The 15,694-nt window shown below is 33.5% G+C and overlaps 1 protein-coding gene across 3 annotated transcripts; it reads right to left on the bottom strand.

Annotated features, from left to right (window-relative positions):
• Nucleotides 1-4,903: 4,903 nt before the first annotated feature.
• Nucleotides 4,904-15,433, bottom strand: LOC107411712 (pleiotropic drug resistance protein 3). Of its 3 annotated transcripts, XM_016019350.4 has the most exons (24): nt 14,462-15,421; nt 14,193-14,316; nt 13,581-13,666; nt 12,980-13,064; nt 12,439-12,598; nt 12,273-12,349; nt 11,594-11,647; nt 11,400-11,490; nt 11,003-11,304; nt 10,639-10,920; nt 10,155-10,468; nt 9,917-10,077; nt 9,732-9,835; nt 8,624-8,777; nt 8,422-8,535; nt 8,194-8,267; nt 7,757-8,089; nt 7,378-7,668; nt 7,151-7,234; nt 6,874-7,007; nt 6,528-6,755; nt 6,068-6,239; nt 5,678-5,932; nt 4,904-5,525 (listed from the first exon to the last, which is right to left on the bottom strand). In XM_016019350.4, exons 1-24 carry the CDS (start codon nt 14,845-14,847, stop codon nt 5,259-5,261), a joined length of 4,332 nt encoding a protein of 1,443 aa, XP_015874836.3. In that variant the 5' UTR covers nt 14,848-15,421; the 3' UTR covers nt 4,904-5,258. The 3 variants fall into 3 exon arrangements, 2 of the variants coding, with proteins under 2 accessions (XP_015874836.3, XP_048324251.1); XR_003054840.3 differs by lacking the exons at nt 4,904-5,525; nt 6,874-7,007 and having other exon boundaries at nt 5,794-5,932; nt 14,462-15,433; XM_048468294.2 differs by lacking the exons at nt 13,581-13,666; nt 14,193-14,316; nt 14,462-15,421 and having other exon boundaries at nt 12,439-12,593; nt 12,980-13,061.
• Nucleotides 15,434-15,694: the final 261 nt, after the last annotated feature.

The raw sequence follows: 15,694 nt of genomic DNA, 5'->3' as shown, positions 1-15,694 counted from the left end.
TGAAGATGCTGCAATCACAGCCATACATCCAGCTACATGTATATGTAATCATATATGTAAATATTGATCATTAATTCTAGTGAATCTTAACCCTGTTATCTCTCTCTCTCTCCCTCCACCCTTTGTTCCTGACGGCGGAGAAGTTTTGCTATGTCCAAAACTAGAAATTAGCATGTTATGATAAATCAGTGAACTTAGCAGATTGTTAACAATGATTTAGTGAATAATATCCTTGAAGAAAGTTGTAGAGTTGGCTGTATTAGTTTAGTCAACGGCAGAGGAGCTTCAATATAATAATACTATATAACTTCACACAGATATTTGACTCTTGATAGGTCACTATTGGGAGAAGAAATCAAGATTTTGTAGGTGTATAGTTTGCTGTTTTGTTGTTGTTGTTGTTGTTGTTGTTGTTGTTGTTGTTGTTAGCAGTGGAGGTCTTAATGATAGAGCCTATGACAGCTAAGTGATGGAAGGAATATATGTCCCTCTAGGTTATTTCTTTCTGGTTTATATTCAAAATCAAGTCCTTTGGATTTCTGCAGTAAATAAACCTGTATCTTCCTTGTGAGCAAACTGTATCAGAAAGAAATAGGTGGTAGTTTGTTGCTGCTCAGTAATTAAGTTGCTTTGAAATCTAGTTAAAGGAACCTATAAGGTTATAAAGGAACTCTCGAGTGCGATGAATTCATTAACAGGTAGATCAATATCTCCATATGACAAGGGTGAAACCCAAAAGCCCACTTCAACCATAAAAGACAATGTAGTTAACTTTCCGGTTGTTTCTCCTCAAGTAAAGGAGAAAAATATACAATTTCCTTAAGTGTATTCAATTTAGAGTTTAAAAGATTTTAAAAGTGTTTAAAAATTTAGACGTATTCAATTTAGATTTTAAAAGAATCTATACAAGTCTAATAATATTCAATTTAAATTTTAATAGATTTTTTAAAACTCCATTAGAATCCAGGTGTGTTCAATTATGACTTTGTAAATTTTTTTTAAATCTAATGATATTTAAAAAATCATTAATTTTAAAAGATTTTAAAAAATAATGGATTTTAATAGATTTGAAAGGATTTTAACATTGAAATTATGAAGAAAATTGTTAATATGAAATCCAGTTTTAATCTCAAAGATTTTGCTTTACAATCCATCAATTTTTTTAAAATTTATAATTCATTTTAAATCCATTAAATTCTAGATTGAATATACCTCCTAAATTTTATTATAATGAAGCCACCAAATTGCAACACTAACAATATTCCAAAACTACCAGCTGTCATTGTAGCATTCATAGTCTGACAAACTGAACCCAGAAAACAGAACACGGATAATGATGCTAAGTGAACAGGAAAAAGGAAAAATAACTGCCGGAAGAACCTAATTAAAAGCATAATACCTACATAAGTTAAAGAGTCACAGCCAGGGGACTATGAGATTTTATGGGCAGTACATTCCTGCACAAAAGGACTAGCTAAATCAGATGTCAAAGCAAGAAAAATATCAGTGTTATTTGTTCATCCATTAATAGGCATGCATATAGTATCAGTAGGTGCTGATCCAATATGAAGTTATGCTGATTTCTATTTTATGCAGGCTTTATACATTTGGGTGCTTGTTGATTAAATGAAGAAAGAGGAAATGTGCACATAAGCATAGGCTTTTAATCAACTCACCTGTGGACCTCAGGACTGAATCCAGAACATAATAAGAAAAAGAAGTCCAAACAAGAGCTTCCAACAATGAAAAAGGAACTTTCAAAAGAGTGGCAGTAATAGCATATGCCAAGCTGGGTAAAAACGCAATTCCTTTTGCATGTAGAAAGTAGCCTTTAAATAGTCATGGACATCTCAGGGAATCCATCAACAAGAACTAATAGCAGAGCAATGAAGAGGGTGCTCATACAGGAATTAGCATGAAGAACATCAATGTCCATTTGAGTACGCAAAAATACTATCATTGTGATTATTGCAAGGATCATCAGCTTTCAAGAGCTTAACCAAAATTATAAATTAAGAGGAGATGTTAAAAAAAATTAAAAAAATAAAAATTTATAATTTTGGTGATGGCGGCAATTGGCTAAGGATGTGGTGGTCTTTACTTAACCTTGAAGAATTGATAACACCTATTTTGCAATCAAGGAAATGATGACAAGTAATTTAATTAAAGCACATAAAGTTGACGCATGTAAAAGTTTAGATAAAACATAGACTGGGCTTGTATTTGTAATTGGGCATGCATGGCAGTTATGATCATTTTTTATCGCATTTTTAAGCCTTATAAATAGTCTTGTATCGAGAATGTATTATGCATATGAGAAGTGAGCAATATTAACGTGCATCCTTTTTCTTTAGCTCTTCTCTCCCTCACAATTGTAATTATTCTCGGCCCACTCATTTTTAATTTTACCAAATAGTTAGTTTTTTTTTTTTTTTTTTTTTTTTGGGTTCTTTTAAGCCTCCTCCACTTTTCTCATACCATCCAACACAGATATCAAGTCCAAGTATCTGAGTAGTATACAAAAGCTTAAAGAAACCAATAAACACTTTCTACGTGCAGATAAAATATGGCAAATAATAACCAACTAAAAGTTGTTTTATATTTTTTATTATTATTGTGAGTATTGTTGAAAAGGTGGTAATCTTGCCACGTTATGCAAACCAAAATCCACAAATGTTTGGACCATCTTTCTTTCTTTAAAAGAAATATTTTGTTAAATGATCTCATACAATATTTATGTTTATGTTTTATGTTTCTTTTAATGTCTTTTGAATACCTAAGTTTTATTGTATTTAACTTAGAAATTGTCTTTTTGTTGGGTATTAATTTTATTTTGTAAAATGATTGTTTCCAGCAATATAGGTCCATTGTTGGGACTGGCATTGTCTGAGCTTTTAGAACAAGTTTATGATTTTTGGATACGTTGTAGTAGACATGTAAATGAAAATGTAGAAAAAAGAATGACTCAAAAAAACCTTGGTAAACCCAAGATATGCAGGTTGTAAGTTAACATAACTGCTGAGATTTTCAGCAATTATGGGCCACGGGTTTGAGATGAATTGGGGGCCTTACCCAATTCTTTTAGACTTTACCTTCTCCAGATTTCATCCTTGATATTTCAAGCAATTTGGATGAAGATATCCCAACCTTCCATCTGGTCGATTAGATGGAGACAGTTTTTTGAAATTCAAAATCTCACCAACTTTTGTTATAATTATGCACTCACATGTGAAGCTAGTGGTTGAACAATTATGTATCATAATTTTGAGTAGGAAATGTGTAAATTTTGAATTTTAAAAACTTACATTTGGTCCCACACACACCTCACATGTATGAGACAAGTTTTGTATCTATATATGCAACAAATGAATGAAAAGCAAAAATAAATTAGTATGCTGTCTAGTTTTGTATGGCCTACTCTAACATCTTCTCTTCTTCTTCATCTTCTTCTTTTTCCTTCAAAACGAAAACCCTAACAATACTAAATATCACTATATCAAAAATAAACACAAAAAACACCTAAACATCAAATCAAAAACTGGATTAAAGGTTGTGCACAAGACTAACACCTTGTGTACAACACTCTTTGCTAAGTGAACCCAAAACTACACCAAACTCCAACAAGTATTACTATCAAATTTCCTAGTACTACTGCAATAATTATAATACTAATGGAGATAGAATTTTGAACATTTACTTGAGAGTTACGGCATCTTAAAGACCCTAAATAGTCTCAGATTAGTAATACTTTTGTTAAGACTTCTTCAGTTTTCTCAATAGATATGTTGATCAGAGCACCCTTGGATCCACCACATTCAAGACTTTAACACAACAAACAGGTGCCTTTAAAACAGAGGCATCATTCTTAATTTATAAAACAAGATAGCACTGCCTTTACACTGCTGATAAACTGAAACCCCTTTTCTTTGTACTCCTCTCTACTGACAAATATAGCAGGAACCCTCCCATGATTATGAAAATATGAATCTGTTTTCAGTTTTATTATTGTTGTCGAGGCAGAGATGTTTCATTCCTGTAAAGCCCTCATCGTCCAGTTGATGAGTGATACTATTATCACCTTAGTCGTCTAATTACACGTGATTACATGCAACCGTGTTGATGGGATGGGGATTGATAGCTATCACCCATGCCCACAATAGCATTTTTCTATATTTATATACACGTTTTTTGCTATTTTGTGGGAATTTCTAAAAAAATACTAAGACAATTAATCTCTCTCCAACTTCATTTCTTCTCTTTCCATTGTCATGAGACCTAACTATTGAACAGATTCAAATAACAAATACAAAAAGTACCCGTTCAACTGTTATTAATTTATTAAGAACATTCTAATTGATATTTGTTCGCTAATAACCCATGAGATAAGAAAATATTCTCCAACTATAGAAGAACAATTCCGAAGGCATAGCTATATACATCAACTTTGAAGTAAGCTTTCCTATTGAAGCATACCTAGCTACATGGCGAATATATATTAGGAGATTGCAATCAGCCTAGAACTTAGTTACGATCCAAATGCTTTTTCAGATGTATTTCCTTCTCCGGACTCCTAAATTACAGTTCAGATTATAATTAGCAACAAAATCAGCATTGTTTTCTTTTTTTTCTTTTTTTTCTTTTTTTTACTTTTTTTTTTTTTTTTTTTTTTTTGGGGGGGGGTCAATCACAAAGAAATCATTCGACTTCAAACTCTCCTTGTAACATGATCAGTAATAAAACCGGATATCATCTTTTTTCTTCATTAGAGTGATAGAGAAAGACGATTAGGCATGGGATATATCATTAATCATTACACACAATTAGATAGGGAAATAGCAAATAAGCAAATTAAGCATAATTGACTAGAAAAAACACCCAAAAAAAAAAAAAAAAAACCAATAAGTTATTAAATGATACCATAACTAACGGCACCTAAGTAAATTCTTATTTATAACAATTAGTACGATACATGTATTGATTATATATGTATATTACAGAGAAAAAGATGGTTACATCTAGGCATGTATAAATTTTCCATTGGAGACAAAGCAAGATTTATCTCCTCTGGAAGTTCAATCTTCCTGTATAAACCAAAAAGCTACAAGTTATCAAACAATACTAACAAACTGCACCGAAGGAAATTGTAAACTGTAGCAATTAATAGGTTACATATATTGGTTGTGTATGTATATTACAGAGAAATGGAGGGGTCAAAGCTAGGTAGGTACAACATTTTCCATTGGAGACAAAATAAGATTTTATCTCTTCTGGAAGTTCAATCTTCCAATGAAATATGCAAAAAGGGTCGCAAAAGCAAAGGGAAAAGCAATGAGGACAAGTGCCACAAGAGGCAAACGATCGCGGTGAAAATTGAAGTAGTCTTCTAAGAAGAAAGCCACAGTTTTAGTTTCCCCATAGATTACAATTTGCTCGTGTACATCTCCATATTGTGAAGTAAGCATACCATTCAGTGCCCAAGATGTAGGAGTCAGATAATACAACCAAATCCACCACTTTGGAATATCCTGCAACCAAAACACAAAAAAAAAAAATATAAATAAATAAATAAATAAAAAATCATATATCATTTTTTTTCAATATGCCCACAAAAAGAAATTAAGGAAATAAATAAATAAACCACTTCTCCATTTGTTATATAGATGACTAGGAAGCTTACTGGTTCAGGAATTAGAAAGCCTGCAAAGAGATTGAATAATGTGTAGAAGACTGATGATATAATTCCAGCTATCATGAAGTTTGGTGTCAATGAAACAAGCATCATTCCCATATAGTTGAAGTAAAGCAGTGAACAGAACATGGAATAGAAGTACCAGAATATTTTATATCCTGATCCATAATATCCAATCATTGGATATGATATGGCAGTAAAAAGTACTGACTCAGTAAATAGATAGGGAATTTCAACTGCCACCTGCAAAACCAAGAGGTAGAATGGTGAAAGTTAAAATTGTGGGGAATGTTAATGCAATTCACTTTCAACATCCTTATATATAAATAGATCTGCTGATAATGTGTTAAGTAAGGCAGTTTGAAAAGAAATTTATACCTGGGCAAGTGCGTAGGCCCATGTAGAGTACATCCCTGCAAATTTTTCCCGATACATCACAGTTCGCTCTGTGGCTACATATTGTAGAACAGTTGCACAGTTATTTATGCCCACGAATAGCACAGCAGAGTACATTGAACCAAATATATTGAACACGTTCTGCTGGTTGGATCTAAGAGATGGGAAAATGAACATAACAGAAAGTGGAAGTTAGATTTCCAGACCTCATCTCAAAGTTAAAATAACACTAAACTCAACTCAAAGTTAAAATAACACTAACTTTTCATAGCTAAAAATGAGCATGCCTGTAATAGAACATTTATATAAGTTGGGTAATAGTTGAAGGCAGTAGCTAAATACTTTGAACAAAAATTTTGTGTTTAAAGGCATTCTTTTAAATACTATCCAACTTTCTTAATTTCTATAGCTATTGAAAGATTAAATAATGATATAGCCTTACAGTTTTTTTCCTTGGTTCCAAAATAGTCCCCCAAAAATCAAGGCTGATATAAATGTGTGCGTGATACGCATCAAGTTGTATGGAGGATTTCTCCAATATGACAAGTGCTGTTTCCACAGGCAGGATTTGAATTGTCCCCAGGCATTTTGTGAAAACCGAGTTGGGAAATGCAAATCTCTTGAACCAGGTGGTGGACTGCTCAACTGCTTTACAAGTTCTTTGTTGTTTCTGCACACAATAATGCGGATGTTTCACTGAGATAGTGTTGAACTGAACCAAAAAACGAATAGAAATTCGTCTTTTATACTTAATGTTCAAAAAATAGTGATATAATGATTGTACTAACACATATAAAGAAGATTCCCTGTATATTTGGGAAAAATCTAGAACAAGTTCAGCTTCTGCAGATACAGAAGTAATATCTAGCATCCATGTTGCAGGATTATAATTATCCTTAATTTTCGGAACTCCAGGGATATGCTGCCAGAAGAGTAAAAAAGATTTATTATACTACATCTAATTAAAGCAACGAATACTTAGGAGTTTGTAAAAAAAACGGAACAGAAAAAAAATAAATAAATAAAATGTATGCAGGTTGCTGCATATTTTCATATGAAACTGACCTCAAAATACTCTATTACTGCACTTGAATGCTTGCCTAGTGGCCCTGAGTAGATCATGCGTCCGCCAGTTTTCAAAAGAATTAACTGCATTGATGATACAAGAATCACAAAACAAATAACTCATCAAGATTTAATAGAAAGTTTAAATATACCTTTATAAGAAATTTAGGTTTTCCAATTGAAGTATATTTGTAAAAAAATTACTTTTTAAGAAAGATCAGCTTTACCTCATCAAATGATTCAAATATGTCAATACTAGGTTGGTGGATAGTGCAGACAATTGTTCTTCCTGTATCAGCTACATTCTTCACTGCTCTCATGACAATTGCAGCTGCTCGTGCATCCAAACCAGATGTGGGTTCATCCATGAAGATTATAGAGGGGTTTGAAACAAGCTCCACTGCTATTGTAAGCCGCTTACGCTGCTCAGTTGAGAGACCACTTACGCCAGGTATGCCTACTAATGCATCTCTTAATCCTTCAAGCTCAATGGTCTCAAGGACTTCATTCACAAATTGCTGCATATTCATGCCTCAGCAGTTTCATTAACATATTCCTCTGAACAATGAATTTAGTGTCAAACAATTTAATATGTACAGAGCTTACAGATTTGGTTTTGGAGTCAATCTTAGGATCTAGTCGTAGCCAAGCCGAAAAGATGACAGATTCTCCCACAGTAATTAGTGGAGAATGTATATCAGTCTGCTCACAGTAGCCTGATATCCTAGCAAAAGTCTCTTGAACCTTTGGGTACCCACCAACCTTTATGACCCCTTCTATATAGCCAGTAGTTTTTCTCCCAGCAAGAACATCTAAAAGAGTTGTTTTCCCAGCTCCACTAACCCCCATTAATGCTGTGAGAATGCCAGGCCTTAATGATCCTGTAATATCTGATAGAAGTTGGAGTTTCTTCTTAGTGAATCCATGTTCTTTCATTTCCTGGAGTCCAAAAGTAAATAGGAAAGAGATGAGTGCCACAAAATGCAAATAGCTCTTAGTCCTACAACTAACTGAATTTTTATATGCAATAAAAGTATGATTACCAAAGGAGTGTCAACATAGTATTGCACATCTTCAAACACCAGTGTTAAGGGAGTAAACGGTAGGACCATCCTTCCTGTTAGCTCAAATAAGGAAATGGTAAAATATTGAAGAATCTGAATGAAGAAAGATAAAAACTGAAGAAATATATATGTGAAAGGTAATGCATAGGATAGGAATTTTAAGAAGTAATTATCTGAAAAGCATTGAGAAAAGAAAAATAATCCAACCTTTATCAGAAGGGTGAAGCTCCTCTTCCTCAAGAGCATGGCCATGGGAATCTTCAGTTTTCTGAAGTTGGGAGAACTTTTCATGTGAAATAATAACAGCAGAGGCCGAAGGAGCTGGACATGTGTATAATGGAGATGAATTAACACATATCCAATACCACTTGTATAAGCCAGAAGTACGATCACAGGGAAATGGACTTACCCTTCAAGAAACCCAAAGCCAATATATATCCAATGTTGAAAACCAGTGTCATTCCAAATAAGGCACCAACTGATATCCAATAAAGATATCCATCAAAGTTTAGTCCACGGCTTTCAAGTGCTTCTTGTCCTATGGTAATGTTTGTCGAGAGCATCTACAAATGAAAACCAAAGAAAATTTGGTGACCATCTATATATACTCTTGAAAGAAAATAATAAAAGATATGGTAAAACCATAACCTGTGTTTTGTAGTTAGTTTGCTATTGTAAGTATGAATAAACACAAGAAATATCGTTTAAGTTATTGTATGTCAAAACCTCAATGAATAGTCATTAAAATAGTGAAGTTGTATTTTTGTTATTTTATTATTTGCTAAATTAGACCTCATATATGAATAAACACAAGAAATATTGTTTAAGTTATTGTATGTCAAAACCTCAATGAATAGTCATTAAAATATTCAAGTTGTATTTTTGTTATTTTATTATTTGCTAAATTAGACCTCAATTTCAGAGGAAACCACAAAGGGAAGATGTTGGAATCACAGTCATACATCCAGCTACATGTATGTTTGTATATATTGATAAATAATTCTAGTGAGTCTTGGACCTGTTATCTCTCCATCCACCCTTTGTCCTTAAAGGGGAGAGGTTTCACTGTATTCCAAATTTCATAAGCAACAAATAAACTAGAGATTAGCATGATGTGATAAATCAGTGAATTTAACAGATTATTAATAATGTTTTAGTGAATAATATCGTGCAAGAAAGTTGCAGAATTGGTTGCAGTAGTTTAGTCAATGTCACAAAAGCATAAATATAATACCAGATATTTCACAGAGACATAGCTAGTAGTCCAGCATTTGAAATTTCACCAGAATCTATGACTCTTGATATGTCATTGTGGTGTATTAGTTTGCTGTTTTGGTAATGTTGTTAGCAGTGGTGGTGTTAATGATAACTCCTATGACAGGTAATGATGCAAATGGAGGCATTTGTGTCCATTTAGGTTATTTCTTTCTGGTTTATATTCAACATAAATTCTTTGGAGTTCTGCTATGAAATTAAGTAGTGTCGAAAATTTAACCTACAAGTTTATAAAAACTCACCTTCTGCCATCGAGGTGCGAGGAACTCATTAACAGACAGACCAATCTCCCCATATGACATGGGTGAAACCCAAAAACCCCACTTCAACCATACAGGCATAGAAGCTGCAGGCAAAAGACAACTTGGTTATTTTTCCAGTTTTTTCTCCTCAAATAAGAAATGGAGAAAATATATGATTTCCTTACGTTTTGTGATAACGAAGCCACCAAATAGAAACATAAACAATAATCCAAAACTACCAGCTGTCATTGCTGCATTCATAGTTTGAAAAACTGATGCCAGGAAACGAAATATGGATAATGACGCTAAGTGAACAGCAAAAAGGAGAAACAACTGCCGGAAGAACCTAAAAGCATAATAAATTACGTAAAGGGTCACAGCCAGTGATATGCAAAAATAAGAATAGGCTTTTAACAATCTCACCTGTGGACCTCAGGACTGAATCCAATAACATAATAAGTAAGAGAAGTCCAAACAAGAGCTTCCAACAATGAAAAAGGAACTTTTAAAAGAGTGGCAGGAATAGCATATGCCCAAGCTGGGTAAAAACGCAATTCCTTTTGTTTGTAGAAAGTTTCAAGCCTTTGAATAGTCATGGACATCTCAGGATATCCATCAACAACAAGTAATATAAGAGCATAGAACAGGGCACCCATATAATAATTTGCATGAAGAACATCAATATCCATTCGAGTACGCAAAAATACTGTCATCGTGATAACTGCCAAGATTATAAGCTGAAAAATTAAAACAGATAAGGACATGTGTTAAATTTTCCAGGTCATTTAGAAGGGAGAAGAGCAAGAACTTGAAAAGAAGTGTTTCACACCACTCTTCCCTTCAAGAAGGTAAAAAAGAAAAAAAAAAATGACAAAAAAGTTAAAATTTTAAAAGTAAAAATTATAACCTGAGTTGTTTTGAATACATAGATAAAAGAATTCCTCCTCATGAGAAGAATTTCCCTTGCTGTGCAAGCTCTAAGAAGTTCCCATTTAGAAAGAGTATACACTCTAGATGAAAGTGCATTCTCATTGCTATGAGATTTATTATATAGCTCTGACAGCTCCTGGTCTAGCTTCTTCCCAAAACTTGATTCCTTGAATTTATTGGAGAACATATCAACTGATACATAGCTGTGATGTTGTTCAGTGTGGTACCAGTATTGTGCTTGATCGTTTTTAGAGATGACCTGTAAATCAAATGGTTTAGGTGTTTATTAATCGAAAATGAAGAAAATAAAAGACAAAAACATCTTGAACTTATGAACTTGCCTCTTGGATGAAGTCAGCAATTCCTTTCCTCTCAGGACACCTAAACCCACAATCCTCGAAAAATTCGACAACATTATCTCGAGGACCATGATACACAATTTTCCCTTCAGACATTAAAATGAGATCATCAAAGAGCTCAAAGGTTTCAGGTGCTGGCTGAAGAAGTGAAACCAGTACTGTAGAATCCGTAATATGCACCAGCTGCCGAAGACAAGAAACAATCTGAAATGCAGTGGAACTATCTAAGCCATTTGTTATCTCATCCATGAACAAAGCTTTTGTTGGACCAACAATCATCTCCCCTGAAATATGTTAATATGGATTAGTTGAATTCTAGGTAAAAGTTCATGTGAATACCATATTCTACTAAACTTTATCAGTCTTTCTATGGAATTACCTGTTGTCAGTCTTTTCTTTTGCCCACCAGAGATGCCTCTTCTCATGATATCTCCCACCAAAGTGTCAGCGCAGATATCAAGTCCAAGTATCTGAGCATTCAGACCAAAAATAAAAGATACCAATAAGCACTTTTACATACTGATACAAAACAACGACAAGGATGTTTACTTCATCTGAGTTCAGAAGAATGACCTTAAGTATGTAGTCCGTTTGAAGGGTTCTTTCAAGTCCTTTTACAGATATTGCCTGTAAAGAAATTACTTTTATCAAACACTATTATACAGAACGTTATCGAAGATTAACAGCACTTCAACATAACTTGAAAATGGCGCAAATCCAATATGTTAGAGCTATACACTAACTGCAACCATTGATTTTCTAAATGATCAACCAAGCAAGCAGATGCTTATGGCTGCTAGAGCTGATGCTCCTGGCACAGATCCAGTAAAGAAGTTTTGCTGCACTTGTAACTCTCTAAATTTGTTGTAATATTTTTCATCATATAGTTTATGTAAAATGGCTTGAACTTGATTTTAAAACTTTTCATGAAAGTGCAAAGAGAAGCATGTCATCCTTGTGATTTTTTTCTTTTTTTTTCTTTTTTTTTTTCCCTTTAATGAATCCAACTACTTGGTATCTTCTTGCCATTTGTCAAGAAGAAAGCATCTGAATATGGTGAAATCTTACATGAATCTTATTAAGTTCCAGTTTCTCAAAGTGCATGTGGCAATAGATATTATCCTAAGTAATTATTTTCTTCTGCAATATATTTGCGATGAGTTCAAAAGTTTCTTCTTCTTCTTTTTCTTTCCAAAATGTCTTGGAAACAAAAAAAAATGGAGGGAAAGCTATCATATAATCAATAAAGCACCTTCATGTAAGTATCTATATCTGGATCTGGTACTATTCCTGCCTCCTTCTCCCTTTTACTGACCTCCAGCATAATCTCTTTGCGGACAGAAAACATATCATCACTCTATGCACAATCAGTTTTTCACATATAATTCATAATTATGTTAGAATCAAGGATAACTTACCGGCTCGACTTCCAACACCCTGACAACGTGCTGAGAAGTCAAGTGTTTCTCTAACAGTCATCTCAGCAATGTGCAGGTCAAATTGGCTTATGTACGCAGAAGTTCTCTGGGGGATAAACTCCTCTAGTTTGTGTCCATTGTAAGAAATTTCCCCTCTGGACTATTCGTGAATGTGGACCCAAAAAACACTATCAAACATTTAACTATGAAAGGAATCCATCTAAATATGAGATTTAAACATGGTAAGCATCTAAATATAAAAGTTAGAAATATGTCAAACACTATCAAACATTTAACTATAAAAGGAGTCCATCTAAATATGAGATTTAAACAAGGTGATGGGTATAATCTGATTTGTAACTTTAGGTTAAAGGCCATTTATTGGGTTTCTTTTCTTTTCAAGTTTTCTTCTTACTATGTTCTACAAGTTTGCATCACCAGTCAAAGCTTATCAATTACTTCCACTTTAATGTTTCTATATCTTTCTCTTAACATGTGAAAATCAGTATAGAAAGTGGAAAAAATTTAATAAATTTTAAACCTTGAGGGATTTGTCTAAATTGCCTGACAGTGCCTTCAGAAGGGATGTTTTCCCACATCCTGGTGGACCAAGCAGTAGAGTTAACCTGCAAGGAAAGACTGAGCCTACTTCAATATGCTCTGCAGTCTCATGTCACCAAATTATCACTGACTTTCTTGCGAAAAAAATTGAAAGAAGTTTCTTGTGAGATTAAGTTGGAGGGAACATATTTGTAAAGAAAGCATTGGAAAGTGCATGGAAGGCCAATGGGGAAGCCTTGGCTTGGATGTCAAAGTGAAATACACAAGAATAGGATACAGTTTAACATGAAAGTTAGAGGTACAAACTATTTACCCCAAGATATAAGAAAATTAAAAAAATAAACACCTAGTCGATATGCACTAGGGACCAATACATTTAAGATACTGATCAATGATTGACAATTAAGATTGTTATAAGCTATTCCAAAAGGCACAAAGATGTATTTTTTTAACCGAAGTTATTATGAAGCTGCTATATGTTATTGATAGAAGATAATTGAAATGGTTGACAATGATTAAAATATAACAGCAAATAATATGGAACAAAATGTATGTTTAATCTGAACTTCTATCTAGCCTACCTTCCAGGCTTTATGACACCACTGACATCATTTATTATTCTTATCTTGGCTTTACGAGACCCAGAACCTGGCACCTTGGCGAACCCCTGTAATACAAGAAAGGTTCAACATTTTAACTCATATGATATTGAATAATCCAAAATCTAATTTGGTTATACCATCAGCTTCTAAAACTGATTTTCCAGAGCATATATCAGTTCTCATACTGTAACTTTGGTCTTGTTGTATTGTTACTAATTAGGTATCTTAAAAATTCATCACAATCTGTACAAATTGGTGTTCAGCAACAAAACCATCTAGTTGGTCAATATCTACTGGCTCTGGGCCATATCCAGGTAGCTATTAACAACAATGCATGTCAGCTGAAAACACCAAGATCCCGTTTGTATATCTGTACTAGATTTATGCCAAGAACAATAAGTTGCCTTATTTTTGAATGGTTGTTGTTATATATGTGAAAACATGTAACATTTTTAACATCCATTCATATATATACTTTTGCTCATTATACAGACTAATTCTCTATATTTTACTTCCAAATTTCTGTTAATTGAATGTATAAATGTCAATAATCAAAACTAGAATAATTTTGGCCAGAGCGAGAACACTTACAGAAAGGATGCTTTTCAGGGAATTCCATATAGTTGGGAGGGGCTTGCCATGAACTACCTCACATTCTGCTTTCACAGATAGATTCTTATATCTCACCTCTACAGTAGGCAGTTCCACACCAACTCTACAAAAAAATAAAATAAAATTGAGGTTAACCTGTATCATATTTTTAAGTATAAACTAAGCACATCAAATATCTCAGAATGGAAAGTTAAAAGAGGGAAAATCAGAAAAGTCTGTCGTGCACATGTTTATGAAGAAGCTCTTACTTGTCTATTCTGTTTCGAATTTTGCGCAACAATTGAAGGTTGTCATTCTCAATATGTTTGATGAGCTTCTCTATGAATAGACGGCGTTCTTCATCTCCAAGCTTGGTAACATCAACTACCCTTTTGACTTTCTCATCATCCCCACCTTTTTTATCATCCTTATCAAACAGTGATGATTTTATCCGTTCAAAGGTTGGCAGCCTCTCAATGGCGGCACATTGCAAAGCATATTCAACATCAGCATCATCCTTTGCAGAGCTCAATGCTGAAGCACTGCTTCTGAAACTCGGGGTGTGATGCCGAAATGATGATCTCAGGCTTCTTCCAATCTCCGCCAACTCAATCCTCAGTGACTCTATTTCATCTGTACCCACCATTTGAGCCATATTTGATAAAGTGGGAAAGCTTCAAATTTTGAAGGTCTGGAAAAAGAGGTGCTTACTATGAGATTTTGCCAAGTTGTACATATACATACATACATATATAAATATATATATATATATATATATATGTATATATGTATATATATACACATGTAAAATATAGTTGGCTGTGACAAACATTGATGAAGTAAGACAGTGCATCACCCTTTATTCTTATTACCCAAGGAAGTTGAAATTGATTAATTGAGAATAAAATACATTAACTACAAATAAATAATAAATAAATAAAAATAAAAAAGAGAATGAACTTAGAAAGGGAAAACAATTGACAAAGATAACTGTCTCAGTCTTTGACCTGTTCTGTTCAAGCTGTATTCCAAAAAAATCTTTTTTTTCCCACAGATTTGAATAAAACATTTAAAGTCAACTCTAGTATTCAACAATGTTTATTCCATTGGCACTTGGATCTATTCAAGGTGAGAATAGATGTGGACCAACTAAAATTTAGTTTCATATTATTGTTATTATCGTTATTATTATTAAATTTCCTACTAGTATTAAAAGAGAGCAAAGCAATCCTTAAGAACCAAAACACCATTAATCATATCATATCTTAGTTCGTAAATTCCATATATATATATATATATATATTATATATATACACGTTTACACGCATATGAACACAGAAAACATCAAAAACATTGGACGAGGAAGGTGGAGGAACTGCGGATCCAATATGGAGGTCGCATCAAGAAGATATAAGGAATATTGAGGTAGAAAATTATACGATATTTTCATTTGGGGTGATGGGGAGGAGGAACAGTGGAAAATGAAGCTTGCATCATCTCCC

The sequence above is a fragment of the Ziziphus jujuba genome, chromosome 10 (genome assembly GCF_031755915.1).
Source record: "Ziziphus jujuba cultivar Dongzao chromosome 10, ASM3175591v1".
NCBI lineage: Eukaryota > Viridiplantae > Streptophyta > Magnoliopsida > Rosales > Rhamnaceae > Ziziphus > Ziziphus jujuba.
The sequence above is the reverse complement of the archived record's forward strand: the minus strand, read 5'-3'. Positions and strand labels throughout refer to the sequence as shown.

Excerpts from the sequence above, each read along its gene's own strand:
- LOC107411712 (XM_016019350.4), bottom strand. The coding sequence starts at position 14,847 with ATGGCTCAAATGGTGGGTACAGATGAAATAGAGTCACTGAGGATTGAG. Across the intron at positions 11,648-12,272 it reads ATATAGATACTTACATGAAG|GCAATATCTGTAAAAGGACT; the intron begins GTGCTTTATTGA and ends ATTTCTTTACAG. Across the intron at positions 10,921-11,002 it reads TTGCTGACTTCATCCAAGAG|GTCATCTCTAAAAACGATCA; the intron begins GCAAGTTCATAA and ends TTTGATTTACAG.